The sequence below is a fragment of the Engystomops pustulosus genome, chromosome 11, assembly GCF_040894005.1.
Source record: "Engystomops pustulosus chromosome 11, aEngPut4.maternal, whole genome shotgun sequence".
Classification (NCBI taxonomy): domain Eukaryota; kingdom Metazoa; phylum Chordata; class Amphibia; order Anura; family Leptodactylidae; genus Engystomops; species Engystomops pustulosus.
Genome location: NC_092421.1, coordinates 73,941,291 through 73,961,772, shown reverse-complemented (window position 1 = coordinate 73,961,772; position 20,482 = coordinate 73,941,291). Strand labels below are relative to the sequence as shown.

The following is a 20,482-nucleotide window of genomic DNA, read 5'->3' as shown; positions in this document are numbered from 1 at the left end:
CGCCAGTTCGTGCCACATGTCCAGCTTTGAAACCCAGTAGTTGTAGGGAGCTGTGTGATCATTTAGGACGATGGTATGGTCAGCTACGTACTCCCTCACCATCTTTCTGTAAAGATCAGCCCTACTCTGCCGAGACTGGGGACAGGTGACAGTGTCTTGCTGGGGTGACATAAAGCTGGCAAAAGCCTTGTAAAGCGTACCCTTGCCAGTGCTGGACAAGCTGCCTGCTCGCCTACTCTCCCTCGCTACTTGTCCCGCAGAACTACGCACTCTGCCGCTAGCGCTGTCAGAAGGGAAATACTGTTTCAGCTTGTGCACCAGGGCCTGCTGGTATTCATGCATTCTCACACTCCTTTCCTCTCCAGGGATGAGAGTGGGAAGATTTTGCTTGTACCGTGGGTCCAGGAGAGTGAACACCCAGTAATCGGTGCTGGAATAAATTCTTTGAACGCGAGGGTCACGGGATAGGCAGCCTAGCATGAAATCTGCCATATGCGCCAGAGTACCAACGCGTAAGAATTCACTCCCCTCACTGGCCTGACTGTCCATTTCCTCCTCCTCCAACTCCTCCAACTCCTCTTCTTCTGCCCATACACGCTGAACAGTGAAGGACTCAACAATGGTCCCCTCTTGTGTCTCGCCAACATTCTCCTCCTCATCCTCCTCCACCTCCACCTCCTCCGATATGCGCTGAGAAACAGACCTCAGGGTGCTTTGGCTATCAACAAGGGAATATTCTTCCCCCGTCTCTTGTGACGAGCGAAAAGCTTCCGACTTCATGCTGACCAGAGAGTTTTTCAACAGGCCAAGCAGCGGGATGGTGAGGCTGATGATGGCGGCATCGCCACTGACCATCTGTGTTGACTCCTCAAAGTTACTCAGCACCTGACAGATATCAGACATCCACGTCCACTCCTCATTGTAGACTTGAGGAAGCTGACTGACCTGACTACCAGTTCTGGTGGAAGTTGACATCTGGCAGTCTACAATCGCTCTGCGCTGCTGGTAAACTCTGGATAACATGGTCAGTGTTGAATTCCACCTCGTGGGCACGTCGCACAACAGTCGGTGAGCGGGCAGTTGGAGGCGGCGCTGCGCTGCCCTGAGAGTGGCAGCATCTGGGCTGGACTTCCTGAAATGCGCACAGATGCGGCGCACCTTCGTGAGCAAATCAGACAGATTGGGGTATGTCTTGAGGAAACGCTGCACTATCAGATTTAACACATGGGCCAGGCATGGCACATGTGTCAGTCTGCCGAGTTGCAGAGCCGCCACCAGGTTACGGCCGTTGTCACACACAACCATTCCCGGCTTGAGGTTCAGCGGTGCCAGCCACAGATCAGTCTGCGCCGTGATGCCCTGTAATAGCTCTTGGGCGGTGTGCCTTTTGTCGCCTAGGCTCAGCAGTTTGAGCACCGCCTGCTGTCGCTTAGCGACGGCACTGCTGCTGTGCCTAGAGCTACCGACTGATGGCGCCGTGCCCACGGATGGTAGTTCGGAGGAGGAGGTGGAGGAGGGGTGGGAGGAGGAGGAGGCATAGTAGGCCTGAAACACCTGGACCGAGGTAGGCCCCGCAATCCTCGGCGTCGGCAGTATATGAGCAGCCCCAGGGTCAGACTCGGTCCCAGCCTCCACCAAGTTAACCCAATGTGCCGTCAGCGATATATAGTGGCCCTGCCCGGCAGCACTCGTCCACGTGTCCGTGGTCAGGTGGACCTTGTCAGAAACGGCGTTGGTCAGGGCACGGATGATGTTGTCTGACACGTGCTGGTGCAGGGCTGGGACGGCACATCGGGAAAAGTAGTGGCGGCTGGGGACCGAATACCGAGGGGCGGCCGCCGCCATGAGGTTGCGAAAGGCCTCGGTCTCTACTAGCCTATAGGGCAGCATCTCCAGGCTAAGCAATCTGGAGATGTGCACATTAAGGGCTTGGGCGTGCGGGTGGGTTGCACTATATTTGCGTTTCCGCTCCAGCGTCTGGGGTATGGAGAGCTGAACGCTGGTGGATGCTGTGGAGGATCGTGGAGGCGACGATGGGGTTTTTGTGGCAGGGTCCTGGGCAGGGGGCTGACTAGCAGCTGACACAGGGGAAGGAGCAGTGGTGTGCACGGCCGGAGGTGAACGGGCTTGTTGCCACTGAGTGGGGTGCTTAGCATTCATATGCCTGCGCATACTGGTGGTAGTTAAGCTAGTAGTGGTGGAACCCCTGCTGAGCCTGGTTTGGCAAATGTTGCACACCACAGTCCGTCGGTCATCCGGTGTTTCCTTAAAGAACCTCCACACTTCTGAAGATCTAGCCCTCGCCGCAAGAGCCCTCACCACGGGAGCTTCACTAGTTGACAGTGGCGCTGATGCACCAGCTCTGGCCCTGCCTCTCCGTCTGGCCCCACCACTGCCTCTTCCAACCTGTTCAGGTCGAGGACTCTCCTCCGTCTCAGAAGCACTGTGTTCACCCGGCCTCTCAACCCAGCTTGGGTCTGTCACCTCATCATCCTCCGATCCCTCAGTCTGCTCCCCCCTCGGACTTCCTGCCCTGACAACAACTTCCCCACTGTCTGACAACCGTGTCTCCTCATCGTCGGACACCTCTTTACACACTTCCACTACGTCAAGAAGGTCATCATCACCCACAGACTGTGACTGGTGGAAAACCTGGGCATCGGAAAATTGCTCAGCAGCAACCGGACAAGTGGTTTGTGACTGTGGGAAGGGTCCAGAAAACAGTTCCTCAGAGTATGCCGGTTCAAATGCCAAATTTTCCTGGGAGGGGGCAGACTGGGGGGGAGGAGGCTGAGGTGCAGGAGCTGGAGGAGTGGCGATTTCGGTGACATGGGTGGACTGCGTGGAAGACTGACTGGTGGTGGACAAATTGCTCGAAGCATTGTCAGCAATCCACGACATCACCTGTTCGCACTGTTCTGGCCTCAACAGTGCTCTACCACGAGTCCCAGTAACTTCAGACATGAACCTAGGGAGTGTAGCTCTGCGGCGTTCCCCTGCTCCCTCATCAGCAGGTGGTGTCTCACCCCGCCCAGGACCACGGCCTCTGACCCCTGCAGTAGTTGGACGCCCACGTCCCCGCCCTCGTCCTCTACCCCTAGCCCTCGGGTTAAACATTTTTAAAATGAGAGTTATAACTTTATTTTTTTTTTTACTTTTTTTTGTTTTTTTTTGTGTTTTTTTTTTTTTTTTTTGTGTTTTTTGTTTTTTTTTGAGTTTTTAAAACCAAACAATGCTATCCTATTGCTATGGCTATTTTCTAGCCAAGTATCAAAGGAAGCACAGTACTATGCCAGATGAGATGACACTGAGTTATTGCCTAATAGAAATCCAACCCCTACTGAATTTTGCCACTTCGGCCTTTGCTATGGATATGTGCGCCACTAAGCGCAGAACACAGCGGTCGCAAGTCCCACTACAAATTGCTCAGAATTGGCAAGTACATGCACTGCAGAAACTACAGTCACCAGCAGATCAACCAGAAATCAAATATATAGAACGCTACTGTAGGCTTCAAGAAGCTGTTTGTATTCTCCTATGGCTATTTTCTAGCCAAGTATCAAAGGAAGCACAGTACTATGCCAGATGAGATGACACTGAGTTATTGCCTAATAGAAATCCAACCCCTACTGAATTTTGCCACTTCAGCCTTTGCTATGGATATGTGCGCCACTAAGCGCAGAACACAGCGGTCGCAAGTCTCACTACAAATTGCTCAGAATTGGCAAGTACATGCACTGCAGAAACTACAGTCACCAGCAGATCAACCAGAAATCAAATATATAGAACGCTACTGTAGGCTTCAAGAAGCTGTTTGTATTCTCCTATGGCTATTTTCTAGCCAAGTATCAAAGGAAGCACAGTACTATGCCAGATGAGATGACACTGAGTTATTGCCTAATAGAAATCCAACCCCTACTGAATTTTGCCACTTCAGCCTTTGCTATGGATATGTGCGCCACTAAGCGCAGAACACAGCGGTCGCAAGTCCCACTACAAATTGCTCAGAATTGGCAAGTACATGCACTGCAGAAACTACAGTCACCAGCAGATCAACCAGAAATCAAATATATAGAACGCTACTGTAGGCTTCAAGAAGCTGTTTGTATTCTCCTATGGCTATTTTCTAGCCAAGTATCAAAGGAAGCACAGTACTATGCCAGATGAGATGACACTGAGTTATTGCCTAATAGAAATCCAACCCCTACTGAATTTTGCCACTTCAGCCTTTGCTATGGATATGTGCGCCACTAAGCGCAGAACACAGCGGTCGCAAGTCTCACTACAAATTGCTCAGAATTGGCAAGTACATGCACTGCAGAAACTACAGTCACCAGCAGATCAACCAGAAATCAAATATATAGAACGCTACTGTAGGCTTCAAGAAGCTGTTTGTATTCTCCTATGGCTATTTTCTAGCCAAGTATCAAAGGAAGCACAGTACTATGCCAGATGAGATGACACTGAGTTATTGCCTAATAGAAATCCAACCCCTACTGAATTTTGCCACTTCAGCCTTTGCTATGGATATGTGCGCCACTAAGCGCAGAACACAGCGGTCGCAAGTCCCACTACAAATTGCTCAGAATTGGCAAGTACATGCACTGCAGAAACTACAGTCACCAGCAGATCAACCAGAAATCAAATATATAGAACGCTACTGTAGGCTTCAAGAAGCTGTTTGTATTCTCCTATGGCTATTTTCTAGCCAAGTATCAAAGGAAGCACAGTACTATGCCAGATGAGATGACACTGAGTTATTGCCTAATAGAAATCCAACCCCTACTGAATTTTGCCACTTCAGCCTTTGCTATGGATATGTGCGCCACTAAGCGCAGAACACAGCGGTCGCAAGTCTCACTACAAATTGCTCAGAATTGGCAAGTACATGCACTGCAGAAACTACAGTCACCAGCAGATCAACCAGAAATCAAATATATAGAACGCTACTGTAGGCTTCAAGAAGCTGTTTGTATTCTCCTATGGCTATTTTCTAGCCAAGTATCAAAGGAAGCACAGTACTATGCCAGATGAGATGACACTGAGTTATTGCCTAATAGAAATCCAACCCCTACTGAATTTTGCCACTTCAGCCTTTGCTATGGATATGTGCGCCACTAAGCGCAGAACACAGCGGTCGCAAGTCCCACTACAAATTGCTCAGAATTGGCAAGTACATGCACTGCAGAAACTACAGTCACCAGCAGATCAACCAGAAATCAAATATATAGAACGCTACTGTAGGCTTCAAGAAGCTGTTTGTATTCTCCTATGGCTATTTTCTAGCCAAGTATCAAAGGAAGCACAGTACTATGCCAGATGAGATGACACTGAGTTATTGCCTAATAGAAATCCAACCCCTACTGAATTTTGCCACTTCAGCCTTTGCTATGGATATGTGCGCCACTAAGCGCAGAACACAGCGGTCGCAAGTCTCACTACAAATTGCTCAGAATTGGCAAGTACATGCACTGCAGAAACTACAGTCACCAGCAGATCAACCAGAAATCAAATATATAGAACGCTACTGTAGGCTTCAAGAAGCTGTTTGTATTCTCCTATGGCTATTTTCTAGCCAAGTATCAAAGGAAGCACAGTACTATGCCAGATGAGATGACACTGAGTTATTGCCTAATAGAAATCCAACCCCTACTGAATTTTGCCACTTCAGCCTTTGCTATGGATATGTGCGCCACTAAGCGCAGAACACAGCGGTCGCAAGTCCCACTACAAATTGCTCAGAATTGGCAAGTACATGCACTGCAGAAACTACAGTCACCAGCAGATCAACCAGAAATCAAATATATAGAACGCTACTGTAGGCTTCAAGAAGCTGTTTGTATTCTCCTATGGCTATTTTCTAGCCAAGTATCAAAGGAAGCACAGTACTATGCCAGATGAGATGACACTGAGTTATTGCCTAATAGAAATCCAACCCCTACTGAATTTTCCCACTTCGGTCTTTGCTATGGATATGTGTGCCACTAAGAGCTAAACACAACGGTAGCAAGTCCCCCTGCTAATTCCTCACAAAATGGTAAAAGATGCAAATTAAAATAAAAAAAGTAGAACGTTATTGTAGCCCTAAGAAGGGCTGTTGGGTTCTTTGAGAATCACTCCTGCCTAACAGTAAGCTAATAGAACACCCTAACGCTTTCCCTGAGCAGCAGCAGCTCTCTCCCTAGCGGCATCCAGAGACAGAATGATCCGAGCAGCGCGGCCAGCGGCTAGTCTATCCCAGGGTCACCTGATCTGGCCAGCCAACCACTGCTATCGACGTGTAAGGGTACCACGTCATGCTGGGTGGAGTGCAGAGTCTCCTGGCTTGTGATTGGCTCTGTTTCTGGCCGCCAAAAAGCAAAACGGCGGGAGCTGCCATTTTCTCGAGCGGGCGAAGTATTCGTCCGAGTAACGAGCAGTTTCGAGTACCCTAATGCTCGACCGAGCATCAAGCTCGGACGAGCATGTTCGCTCATCTCTAATATACACGTATATGCTGTATATGTGTGTGTATGTTGTATATACTGTATGTGTGTATATATATATATATATATATATATATATATATATATATATATGCTGTATATGTGTGTCTATGTTGTATATACTGGATGAGTGTGTATATATGCTGTATATGTGTGTGTATGTTGTATATATTGGATGTGTATATATATATATATATGCTGTATATGTGTGTCTATGTTGTATATACTGGATGAGTGTGTATATATGCTGTATATGTGTGTGTATGTTGTATATACTGGATGTGTGTGTATATATGCTGTATATGTGTATGTACAAGTATATACTGGGTGTGTGTATATATGCTGTATATCTCTACGTACGTGTATATAATGGATGTGTGTATATATGCTGTATATCTCTACGTACGTGTATATAATGGATGTGTGTATATATGCTGTATATGTGTGTGTATGTTGTATATGCTAGATGTGTGTATATATGCTGTATATGTGATAGGGTCCATAGGTTTGTTCTTAAGTTGAATTTGTATGTAAGTCGAAACTGTATATTTTATAATTATAGTTCTAGACAATTTTTTTTTGCCCCAGTGACAATTGTAGTTTACATTTTTTTTACTATAATGGGACCAAGAATTATCAATAAAGCTTCAGTACAGAGACTTTACAGCTGATTATTGCAATCTAGGACTATAGTAAAGCATTCAGAGGTCAAAGGGGGTAGTGGGGTCCGTCTGTATGTCGAGTGTCCTTAAGTAGGGGACCACCTGTATATCTGTATATAAGTGTATATAAAGGATGTGTGCGCATATCTGTGAGTATGTTGTATATGTTGATGTGTATATACTGTATGTGTGTATATGATGTGTATATACTTATGTGTGTATATATGTGCAACACCCTCGCCGATGCAATGGCGAAGGAGTGTTTGCGAATACGTCCCACCTGCATGTATCCACATTACACTACATGGTCCTGACAGGACATAGGGGATATTGCAGTGGTGAATCCTGCCTGGCAAGGCAGAGGTTAAGTATTTTGTATGATGCCAGATGCTATTGTCCAATGATCTGTGTTACATCCTGTGCTCTGTAAGCTGAGATGTGATTGGAGGAGCAGCCACCACCTGACCAAAGGAAGGTAATAAAACCCCCTGGCCAGGAATGTTCTGGAGGATTTTGGAGATCTTTTCAGAGATATTCTGTTGTAGGAGAATCCTAGAGATCAGTGAGTGAGTGAGTAATCTCTGTCTAGCCCATACCAGAGCAGGAAGAGCCTAGCCCCTGCCTCTGAAGAGTGGAGCATCAGACTAGAGTTAGTGTAGTGAGGAAAAGGGGTATCATCTTACCTTTAAAGGTGATACCTGAAGCCCTACAGGACAAGCTGAAGCTTCCTACCAGGACACAGCTGCCTCCCAGCCTGCCCTCTACATCCAGGCTGGTGAACTATCTCCTGAGGCTCCCTCCAACTCACATCTCAGCACTCCATCTACCTGTTAAAGGCACGTTGCTGCGGTTCCTGCCGGTTCAAATAAAGAACTGTAAGTTGTTTTCTTCAACTTCTGTCTCCGTCTGGTCCCTGCTAATACGGCTGCCTTCATCACCGGCACCCTGTCCATCACCCAGAGACTCACACTCGGGACATTAAGGGGTTGCCCCAGGGAGATCCGCTATAGCAGCCTCTCCCTCATCATTTCTTGCCAACACCACCCTGCTGGAGACCTGCCAGGCTGTAGGACAGCCCTCCGGTTCCCCATACCAAGCACCGTGACACAAGCGTGCTTAGGCCGCAACCGCCAGCCACTCAGGTACTGCGGGCCCCGGCTGACTCCAGGCCCCGAGAAAAGGCTAGGCCCCGGTGGGGGATGTTGCAAGTGGCGTCACGAACAGGATTGATACTTCTGTGCCTTATTACGGCATTAAAGACTTTCCTTTATTGAAAAGACTGTGCTGCCTAACCCTGCTGCCATCCGGGTTTAGGCCCAAGTGATTGTGTATTTCTGGATTGAACTGTGTTAATGCTGCCACGTGCTGTCGAGCACCGCTCCAGCACTCAAGAGGTTAATCCCTGCAAGAACTGTACCAGCTCTGCTACATCCGGCGCTGCCGCGCCTGAAGATTTTTACCTCAGAAACTGTGGCGCAGCAAGCAATTCCAGCCCGCCAAAACCTTCACTGGCGGGAAACCCAGATGACTCACCAAACTCCGCCCACGCGCGAATGGCGCGAACCCCGCCTCCTGTGGCGCAGGAAAAATTAGAGCCCGCCACAGCTCTTGGCGGGAAGGACTTGGACTCCTCCCACTGGCTTGAGGCGGACTTCCTGCCCCGCCTCAACGAAACGCCAGAACTCGTGCTGATCTTGGAGAGTGAGGTCAGCACCATGTGGGGTCCTCTGCCATTCCCCCCTTCACCAGGACGTATTTCCAAACGGTGACGCAGCACCAGGTACCACCCGGGCGGTTCCTCGTGCCTCTCCCGGCTACCATGCTGGTACCGCGGACCCACGTGGAGGCGCCACGTGGGGAGGCCCCGACTCCCGTCGAGCCAATGCCTGGGCCTACTGCTGCCGTGCGACCTGCACCGAGGCCCACCGCTCCTGCCGACCAGCCTGCCAGCCCTGCTGTGGTGGTTCCTGACCCTCCGGCTGCTCCGACTCCAGTTCCGGCACCTGCCCGACAACCTGAGAGACCCGAGCCTACACCGGAGCGACCTCCTCCAGCACCGGCACCTCCGCAGCCTCAAGGCCGAGGTAAGGCCCTCCGCCGGCGACTCCGAGACGCTGTCTCGGAACAGCGACGCCGAGAGAAGGAGGCCCAGCGCTACATGGCCGGCCGGTCTAAAGAGGGAGCCTGGGTGAAGCAAAACCGCACCACCGGCATGGTCCGGTTCTTCGACCGGCAGCGTGGCTATGGCTTCGCCACCCAGGACTACACCGGACGGGAGGTATTTATTCCCCGCCGGTCTGTCAAGAGGCCTGACCTTCCGGAAAACCTGCACAATCTGAAGCCAGGCGAGTGCATTGAGTTCTCCCTGCAGGAGGGGCCCCGAGGACCATGGGCGGCTGGTGTGATCCGGATCCCGGACTCGGATGAGGACCGCTACCCATCGTGCGATGAGCTGTATGAGGACGACAAGTGGCCGGAGTCCCCGAACACCTCTTCTTCCTCGGCTGCGAGTCCCCGGGCGGTGACCCACGTGAATGCTCCATCCACGGTAATCGTGAGTACGGGTCCCATTTCCATCCATGGGCCGGGCATGATCCAGGGCGCCACCCCCACCGTCTCCCCTGCCGGGAGCATTGCCAGGTCCCACGACTCTTCTGTGGGAGAAGACATCCCGGCTAGTGAACCTTGTCCGGAGGTTCCAACGAGGCCTACTTCTCCACTTGCCGGTTACCAGTGGGGTGATGTCCCGGCCCCAGAAGAACCGGAGCTGGAAGGAGCTGCGGCGCTGCCGCGGGTTCCTGTTTATTTTCTTCTGGACCCCTCCGTGGTCCCTGGCTCAGTTGAGCCCCCGGCTGGAACAGCCGACACCCCGGGCGACAGCGCTCCTCCCCCTGAAGGTCCGGAGGATGTTGCTGCATCTGCAGTACCCGCTACTGCCACCGGGTGTCCCCAGCCGGCACCTACTCCCGCTGTGGACGCACAGGATTCCTTGCTGGAGCTGGATCCTGTCCCTGCTGAACCCAGCGAAGGTGCATCTGACTAACCCCTGAAGGGCTGTAGCCCACTTCAGGTACTATACCATGTGTATATATTGTGTATTTATCTCCATTTTCCCTAAAGAGACAGAGACTTTCCTGAGACTCTCATCCCTATTTAACTCAGTCAAGAGACATACCTTGAACTGATTATTGTCATGTGCTATGATAGCACCCCTTCCTCTGCCACAGCAGAGATTTCTACCAAATGACTCTGTCCCTCTACACAAAGAGGAGACCCTTTGCTTCTCAGTGCACTTTTCCCCACCTCAAGGGCTGTACCCAGAAGATGGACTTTGTTACTAGAGACCTTCTGTGAGACTTTTGCCAACTCCAAGGAAAAGTTGCTACTGCTATTGACTACTTATTTTGCACTTAATGCCTTTCCTTTTAGGTACGGACATTATGTTTGCACTTCTTTATGCCTTTCCTTTTCAGGTAAAGAGACATTTACTATCTTGCTACCCTGAGTAGCCTATCTACCTCTGTAACGTTTGTAACGTTTCAAGATGTGTACCCATTGGGCTTCTAAGCCAATGTGAATTAACCTGTTTGCACACTGTCAGAAGATATGCCAGTAGTCTGCATTAACCCTTTCATAGGCTTTACAGGTTGTAGTGTGGCTGTGTCGGACCGTCTTTTTGTAAAACACTGACCGCTACCTTATCCCTCAAACCGAGGTTTGCACGTGGGGGTAGTCCGTAAACTGCGGGTCCTTCGGGGACCGGGGGTGTTACAGAGTTAGCACCTGGATGCCACCCATACTGTGGGTAAGGATGTCAGTCAGGAGGTACTCGTGTCGCATATGCTAACGCAATGCAGATATACACACTATATAATTGCCGCCAGGGAAGAAGTGTTGATATAACAAATATACAGGCCTTGGTGCAAGGAGTGGATTACAGGACATGACACCACACCTTTCCTACTGTACAGTTCGGTTTAATGGCGTCAGCGACCAACTGTCAAGCACTTACATGTTTTGTCTTAGTCCGACACCAACCCAGGTGCCTGTCTCCAGGACCATGGGCGGTTTGTCCCTACACCTCACATAGTCTGCACTTCCCAGAAGTGCCCTTATCCACCTCTGCCCCCTCAAGCCATCTGTAGTCGAGCCGAGGGCGGCTCTTTCAATTGCCCCCGGGGTATGCAACACCCTCGCCGATGCAATGGCGAAGGAGTGTTTGCGAATACGTCCCACCTGCATGTATCCACATTACACTACATGGTCCTGACAGGACATAGGGGATATTGCAGTGGTGAATCCTGCCTGGCAAGGCAGAGGTTAAGTATTTTGTATGATGCCAGATGCTATTGTCCAATGATCTGTGTTACATCCTGTGCTCTGTAAGCTGAGATGTGATTGGAGGAGCAGCCACCACCTGACCAAAGGAAGGTAATAAAACCCCCTGGCCAGGAATGTTCTGGAGGATTTTGGATCTTTTCAGAGAGATTCTGTTGTAGGAGAATCCTAGAGATCAGTGAGTGAGTGAGTAATCTCTGTCTAGCCCATACCAGAGCAGGAAGAGCCTAGCCCCTGCCTCTGAAGAGTGGAGCATCAGACTAGAGTTAGTGTAGTGAGGAAAAGGGGTATCATCTTACCTTTAAAGGTGATACCTGAAGCCCTACAGGACAAGCTGAAGCTTCCTACCAGGACACAGCTGCCTCCCAGCCTGCCCTCTACATCCAGGCTGGTGAACTATCTCCTGAGGCTCCCTCCAACTCACATCTCAGCACTCCATCTACCTGTTAAAGGCACGTTGCTGCGGTTCCTGCCGGTTCAAATAAAGAACTGTAAGTTGTTTTCTTCAACTTCTGTCTCCGTCTGGTCCCTGCTAATACGGCTGCCTTCATCACCGGCACCCTGTCCATCACCCAGAGACTCACACTCGGGACATTAAGGGGTTGCCCCAGGGAGATCCGCTATAGCAGCCTCTCCCTCATCATTTCTTGCCAACACCACCCTGCTGGAGACCTGCCAGGCTGTAGGACAGCCCTCCGGTTCCCCATACCAAGCACCGTGACACAAGCGTGCTTAGGCCGCAACCGCCAGCCACTCAGGTACTGCGGGCCCCGGCTGACTCCAGGCCCCGAGAAAAGGCTAGGCCCCGGTGGGGGATGTTGCAAGTGGCGTCACGAACAGGATTGATACTTCTGTGCCTTATTACGGCATTAAAGACTTTCCTTTATTGAAAAGACTGTGCTGCCTAACCCTGCTGCCATCCGGGTTTAGGCCCAAGTGATTGTGTATTTCTGGATTGAACTGTGTTAATGCTGCCACGTGCTGTCGAGCACCGCTCCAGCACTCAAGAGGTTAATCCCTGCAAGAACTGTACCAGCTCTGCTACATCCGGCGCTGCCGCGCCTGAAGATTTTTACCTCAGAAACTGTGGCGCAGCAAGCAATTCCAGCCCGCCAAAACCTTCACTGGCGGGAAACCCAGATGACTCACCAAACTCCGCCCACGCGCGAATGGCGCGAACCCCGCCTCCTGTGGCGCAGGAAAAATTAGAGCCCGCCACAGCTCTTGGCAGGAAGGACTTGGACTCCTCCCACTGGCTTGAGGCGGACTTCCTGCCCCGCCTCAACGAAACGCCAGAACTCGTGCTGATCTTGGAGAGTGAGGTCAGCACCATGTGGGGTCCTCTGCCATTCCCCCCTTCACCAGGACGTATTTCCAAACGGTGACGCAGCACCAGGTACCACCCGGGCGGTTCCTCGTGCCTCTCCCGGCTACCATGCTGGTACCACGGACCCACGTGGAGGCGCCACGTGGGGAGGCCCCGACTCCCGTCGAGCCAATGCCTGGGCCTACTGCTGCCGTGCGACCTGCACCGAGGCCCACCGCTCCTGCCGACCAGCCTGCCAGCCCTGCTGTGGTGGTTCCTGACCCTCCGGCTGCTCCGACTCCAGTTCCGGCACCTGCCCGACAACCTGAGAGACCCGAGCCTACACCGGAGCGACCTCCTCCAGCACCGGCACCTCCGCAGCCTCAAGGCCGAGGTAAGGCCCTCCGCCGGCGACTCCGAGACGCTGTCTCGGAACAGCGACGCCGAGAGAAGGAGGCCCAGCGCTACATGGCCGGCCGGTCTAAAGAGGGAGCCTGGGTGAAGCAAAACCGCACCACCGGCATGGTCCGGTTCTTCGACCGGCAGCGTGGCTATGGCTTCGCCACCCAGGACTACACCGGACGGGAGGTATTTATTCCCCGCCGGTCTGTCAAGAGGCCTGACCTTCCGGAAAACCTGCACAATCTGAAGCCAGGCGAGTGCATTGAGTTCTCCCTGCAGGAGGGGCCCCGAGGACCATGGGCGGCTGGTGTGATCCGGATCCCGGACTCCGATGAGGACCGCTACCCATCGTGCGATGAGCTGTATGAGGACGACAAGTGGCCGGAGTCCCCGAACACCTCTTCTTCCTCGGCTGCGAGTCCCCGGGCGGTGACCCACGTGAATGCTCCATCCACGGTAATCGTGAGTACGGGTCCCATTTCCATCCATGGGCCGGGCATGATCCAGGGCGCCACCCCCACCGTCTTCCCTGCCGGGAGCATTGCCAGGTCCCACGACTCTTCTGTGGGAGAAGACATCCCGGCTAGTGAACCTTGTCCGGAGGTTCCAACGAGGCCTACTTCTCCACTTGCCGGTTACCAGTGGGGTGATGTCCCGGCCCCAGAAGAACCGGAGCTGGAAGGAGCTGCGGCGCTGCCGCGGGTTCCTGTTTATTTTCTTCTGGACCCCTCCGTGGTCCCTGGCTCAGTTGAGCCCCCGGCTGGAACAGCCGACACCCCGGGCGACAGCGCTCCTCCCCCTGAAGGTCCGGAGGATGTTGCTGCATCTGCAGTACCCGCTACTGCCACCGGGTGTCCCCAGCCGGCACCTACTCCCGCTGTGGACGCACAGGATTCCTTGCTGGAGCTGGATCCTGTCCCTGCTGAACCCAGCGAAGGTGCATCTGACTAACCCCTGAAGGGCTGTAGCCCACTTCAGGTACTATACCATGTGTATATATTGTGTATTTATCTCCATTTTCCCTAAAGAGACAGAGACTTTCCTGAGACTCTCATCCCTATTTATCTCAGTCAAGAGACATACCTTGAACTGATTATTGTCATGTGCTATGATAGCACCCCTTCCTCTGCCACAGCAGAGATTTCTACCAAATGACTCTGTCCCTCTACACAAAGAGGAGACCCTTTGCTTCTCAGTGCACTTTTCCCCACCTCAAGGGCTGTACCCAGAAGATGGACTTTGTTACTAGAGACCTTCTGTGAGACTTTTGCCAACTCCAAGGAAAAGTTGCTACTGCTATTGACTACTTATTTTGCACTTAATGCCTTTCCTTTTAGGTACGGACATTATGTTTGCACTTCTTTATGCCTTTCCTTTTCAGGTAAAGAGACATTTACTATCTTGCTACCCTGAGTAGCCTATCTACCTCTGTAACGTTTGTAACGTTTCAAGATGTGTACCCATTGGGCTTCTAAGCCAATGTGAATTAACCTGTTTGCACACTGTCAGAAGATATGCCAGTAGTCTGCATTAACCCTTTCATAGGCTTTACAGGTTGTAGTGTGGCTGTGTCGGACCGTCTTTTTGTAAAACACTGACCGCTACCTTATCCCTCAAACCGAGGTTTGCACGTGGGGGTAGTCCGTAAACTGCGGGTCCTTCGGGGACCGGGGGTGTTACAGAGTTAGCACCTGGATGCCACCCATACTGTGGGTAAGGATGTCAGTCAGGAGGTACTCGTGTCGCATATGCTAACGCAATGCAGATATACACACTATATAATTGCCGCCAGGGAAGAAGTGTTGATATAACAAATATACAGGCCTTGGTGCAAGGAGTGGATTACAGGACATGACACCACACCTTTCCTACTGTACAGTTCGGTTTAATGGCGTCAGCGACCAACTGTCAAGCACTTACATGTTTTGTCTTAGTCCGACACCAACCCAGGTGCCTGTCTCCAGGACCATGGGCGGTTTGTCCCTACACCTCACATAGCCTGCACTTCCCAGAAGTGCCCTTATCCACCTCTGCCCCCTCAAGCCATCTGTAGTCGAGCCGAGGGCGGCTCTTTCAATTGCCCCCGGGGTATGCAACACCCTCGCCGATGCAATGGCGAAGGAGTGTTTGCGAATACGTCCCACCTGCATGTATCCACATTACACTACATGGTCCTGACAGGACATAGGGGATATTGTAGTGGTGAATCCTGCCTGGCAAGGCAGAGGTTAAGTATTTTGTATGATGCCAGATGCTATTGTCCAATGATCTGTGTTACATCCTGTGCTCTGTAAGCTGAGATGTGATTGGAGGAGCAGCCACCACCTGACCAAAGGAAGGTAATAAAACCCCCTGGCCAGGAATGTTCTGGAGGATTTTGGATCTTTTCAGAGAGATTCTGTTGTAGGAGAATCCTAGAGATCAGTGAGTGAGTGAGTAATCTCTGTCTAGCCCATACCAGAGCAGGAAGAGCCTAGCCCCTGCCTCTGAAGAGTGGAGCATCAGACTAGAGTTAGTGTAGTGAGGAAAAGGGGTATCATCTTACCTTTAAAGGTGATACCTGAAGCCCTACAGGACAAGCTGAAGCTTCCTACCAGGACACAGCTGCCTCCCAGCCTGCCCTCTACATTCAGGCTGGTGAACTATCTCCTGAGGCTCCCTCCAACTCACATCTCAGCACTCCATCTACCTGTTAAAGGCACGTTGCTGCGGTTCCTGCCGGTTCAAATAAAGAACTGTAAGTTGTTTTCTTCAACTTCTGTCTCTGTCTGGTCCCTGCTAATACGGCTGCCTTCATCACCGGCACCCTGTCCATCACCCAGAGACTCACACTCGGGACATTAAGGGGTTGCCCCAGGGAGATCCGCTATAGCAGCCTCTCCCTCATCATTTCTTGCCAACACCACCCTGCTGGAGACCTGCCAGGCTGTAGGACAGCCCTCCGGTTCCCCATACCAAGCACCGAGACACAAGCGTGCTTAGGCCGCAACCGCCAGCCACTCAGGTACTGCGGGCCCCGGCTGACTCCAGGCCCCGAGAAAAGGCTAGGCCCCGGTGGGGGATGTTGCATATGTATGAATGTGTAGACAAGTGTATGAGTGTAAAATTTATTGTGATTGTGTATGTGTATGTGAAAGGGGGCCCCATTCAAAGGTCTGCTATGGGGCCCAGCCTCTGCTGGTTACACCCCTGAGTATGAGACCAGTCCACCCCCAGCACTCACCACCACTCGCACAGAATGGATTACTACATCTCTGCTGCCTCTTTTGGGGATCAAGGTTTTCTGCTCCCCACATTGTTCTCCGCTCTTAATAGCTTCAGCAATGACCGTAGCATTCATCTGCCCTGGAACATAGAAATCACACGTATATAAACATATCAAACACTGAACGGGTGGGGCTATGACTACCTCTCACACAGGATATACAGGCAGGGGGCGGGGCTGTGACTGCCTCTCACACAGGATATACAGGCAGGGGGGGGGGGGCTGTGACTGCCTCTCACACAGGATATACAGCCAGGGGGCGGGGCTGTGACTACCTCTCACACAGGATATACAGGCAGGGGGCGGGGCTGTGACTACCTCTCACACAGGATATACAGGCAGGGGGTGGGGCTGTGACTGCCTCTCACACAGGATATACAGGCAGGGGGCGGCGCTGTGACTACCTCTCACACAGGATATACAGGCAGGGGGTGGGGCTGTGACTGCCTCTCACACAGGATATACAGGCAGGGGGGGGCTGTGACTACCTCTCACACAGGATATACAGGCAGGGGGCGGCGCTGTGACTACCTCTCACACAGGATATACAGGCAGGGGGCGGGGCTGTGACTACCTCTCACACAGGATATACAGGCAGGGGGCGGGGCTGTGACTGCCTCTCACACAGGATATACAGGCAGGGGGCGGGGCTGTGACTACCTCTCACACAGGATATACAGGCAGGGGGCGGGGCTGTGACTATCTCTCACACAGGATATAAAGGCAGGGGGTGGAGCTGTGACTACCTCTCACACAGGATATACAGGCAGGGGGCGGGGCTGTGACTATCTCTCACACAGGATATACAGGCAGGGGGCGGGGCTGTGACTACCTCTCACACAGGATACACAGGCAGGGGGTGGAGCTGTGACTACCTCTCACACAGGATATACAGCCAGGGGGCGGGGCTGTGACTACCTCTCACACAGGATACACAGGCAGGGGGTGGAGCTGTGACTACCTCTCACACAGGATATACAGCCAGGGGGCGGGGCTGTGACTACCTCTTGCACATGATATACAGGCAGGGGGCGGGGCTGTGACTACCTCTCACACAGGCTATACAAGCAGGGGGCGGGCTGTGACTACCTCTCACACAGGCTATACAAGCAGGGGGTGGGGCTGTGACTACCTCTCACACAGGCTATACAAGCAGGGGGTGGGGCAGTGACTACCTCTTGCACATGATATACAGGCAGACAGACAGATGATTTTCAGCAGTAATAGATGATGTTCCTGCACTTTACCTATGACAGTTGGAGTCACCTCCCATGAAATGGTCTTTTTCACCCCTGCGGGGAGGCAGAAGATTTTTGTTGTTGTTTCGCTATTCTTCATTTCAAACTGATCCGAGGACGGTAGAGAAGCGGAGATCTGTGAACCAAATAAGAAACTGAAATATAGAAACATGGTGTAAAATTATCAGTTCTTTTCTGGTGGCTGGGTCCAATAGGGTGCGTAATATGATGAGTTCTATTTTGGGGGGTTGGTCCAGTAGGGCCCAGTATAATGAGTTCTACTAAAAGGGGTGGTCCAGTAGCGGACACAGTAGTATGAGTACTGTTATGGGGTGGTCCAGTATAATGGGGGTCATTTACTAAGGGACCAAATCGCTATTTTTCGTCGGGTTAGCCGAATATTACCGATTTGCACCGTTCTTCTCTGAATTGCCCCGGGTTTTTGGCGCACGCGATCGAATTGTGGCATGTTGGCATGCATGCAACGGAAATCAGGGGCATGGCCGCCGGAAAACCCAAAGGATTTGGAAAAAACGCCAAATTTTTTTAAAAAATGTGTCTTGACACGCGCTTACCTGCACCCAGGATAGGATCGTGAACTCCGACGGACTTCAGCGCAGCAGCGACACCTGGTGGACATCGGGTGTACTACCTTAGTGAATCCCGGACAGACCCGAATCAGCGTCGGAGAATCCGCCGCTGGATCGCGGCTGGACCGGGTAAGTAAATGTGCCCCAATGGTTCTATTCTGGGGTGTGGTCCTGTAGGGGGGCATGGTATGATGAATTCTATTTTGGATCCAGTAGGGGGCGCAGTACGATGACTATTATGCACTAGGTTTTGCAGCCATAGATTTTGTAGCTGAGCAAGGAGCAGCTTATTCGGCACCTAAACCTTTTAAAAGTGCAACATCCACCTACCGGGGCCTATCCATGTTGTAGCGGAGCCTTAGATGATGTCATCCTGGTCACATGACTTTAATTCTGTTTTAAATGTCATCAGATGAACCCAGGAAAAGTGCGGCACTGCCTCAAAACCACTAAGATAGACAAATTGCTAGGCCCAGGTTCTGTCCCACTGGACCGGTGCATAGGAAAGTGAAACTTCAGGCCTGTAAGTTTAACATTGGTTGTGGGGAAAATATTTGAGGGGTTTTTTAGTGATGCTATCATGAAGTATCTCACTGTACATAACCTTATAACCCAGCATCAGTATCGGTGTATAAGGGATCTGTCCTGTCAGACTAATCTGATCGCCTTCTAGAGTGAACCTGGGGGAGGCTGTAGAAATTCTGTACCTGGACTTTTTTAAGGCATTTGATAAATTTCCATAAAAGGTTGGTATAGGAAAAGCTGTGTATTTGGGTTAGAAATTGGTTTAGTGTCCTTAATGGCACATTCTCAGATTGTTCTACCATCACCATAGACAAGGGGCAACCTCTACACCTAGAGGAGAGGAGGTTCTACTATAACCATAGACAGGGGACATCCTCTACACCTAGAGGAGAGGAGGTTCTACCATCACCATAGACAGGGGGCATCCTCTACACCTAAAGGAGAGGAGGTTCTACCATCACCATAGACAGGGGGCATCCTCTACACCTAGAGGAGAGGAGGTTCTACCATCACCATAGACAGGGGGCATCCTGTACACCTAGAGGAGAGGCAGTTGTACCATCACCATAGACAGGGGGCCTCCTCTACACCTAGAAGAGAGGAGGTTCTACCATCACCATAGACAGGGGGCATCCTCTACACCTAGAGGAGAGGAGGTTCTTCCATCACCATAGACAGGGGACATCCTCTACACCTAGAGGAGAGGAGGTCCTACCATCACCATAGACAGGGGGCATCCTCTACACCTAGAGAAGAGGAGGTTCTACCATCACCATAGACAGGGGCATCCTCTACACCTAGAGGAGAGGAGGTTCTACCATCACCATAGACAGGGGGCATCCTCTACACCTAGAGGAGAGGAGGTTCTACCATCACCATAGACAGGGGGCATCCTCTACACCTAGAGGAGAGGAGGTTCTACCATCACCATAGACAGGGGATATCCTCTACACCTAGAGGAGAGGAGGTTCTACCATCACCATAGACAGGGGGCATCCTCTACACCTAGAGGAGAGGAGGTTCTACCATCACCATAGACAGGGGATATCCTCTACACCTAGAGGAGAGGAGGTTCTACCATCACCATAGACAGAGGGCATCCTCTACACCTAGAGATTCTTCCGTCACCATAGAAAGGGGGCATCCTCTACACCTAGAGGAGAGGCAGTTGTACCATCACCATAGACAGGGGGCATCCTCTACAACTAGATGAGAGGAGGTTCTACCATCACCATAGACAGGGGGCATCCTCTACACCTAAAGAAGAGGAGGTTCTACCATCACCATAGACAGGGGCATCCTCTACACCTAGAGGAGAGGAGGTTCTATCATCACCATAGACAGGGGGCATCCTCTACACCTAGAGGAGAGAAGGATCTACCATCACCATAGACAGGGGGCCTCCTCTACACCTAGAGGAGAGGCGGTTCTACCAGCACCATAGACAGGGGGCATCCTCTACACCTAGAGGAGAGGCGGTTCTAACACCTACCATAGGCAGGGGCATCCTCAACATTTAGATGAGAGGTGCTTCTACCATCACCATAGACAGGGGCATCCTCTACACCTAGAGGAGAGGAGGTTCTACCATCACCATAGACAGGGGGCATCCTCTACACCTAAAGGAGAGGAGGTTCTACCATCACCATAGACAGGGGGCATCCTCTACAG

At 51.6% G+C, this 20,482-nt stretch overlaps 1 protein-coding gene across 7 annotated transcripts in view; it reads right to left on the bottom strand.

Annotated features, from left to right (window-relative positions):
- The window catches only part of LOC140105763 (alpha-2-macroglobulin-like protein 1), a 112,613-nt gene that overhangs the window by 31,319 nt on the left and 60,812 nt on the right, over positions 1 to 20,482 (bottom strand). For all 7 annotated transcript variants that reach the window (XM_072129833.1, XM_072129835.1, XM_072129830.1 and 4 more), the window contains 2 exons: positions 17,706 to 17,832; positions 16,417 to 16,538 (listed from right to left, as the gene is read on the bottom strand). In XM_072129833.1, coding sequence (XP_071985934.1) covers positions 16,417 to 16,538; positions 17,706 to 17,832 — 249 coding nt within the window. The remainder of the gene's footprint in view (positions 1 to 16,416; positions 16,539 to 17,705; positions 17,833 to 20,482) is intronic.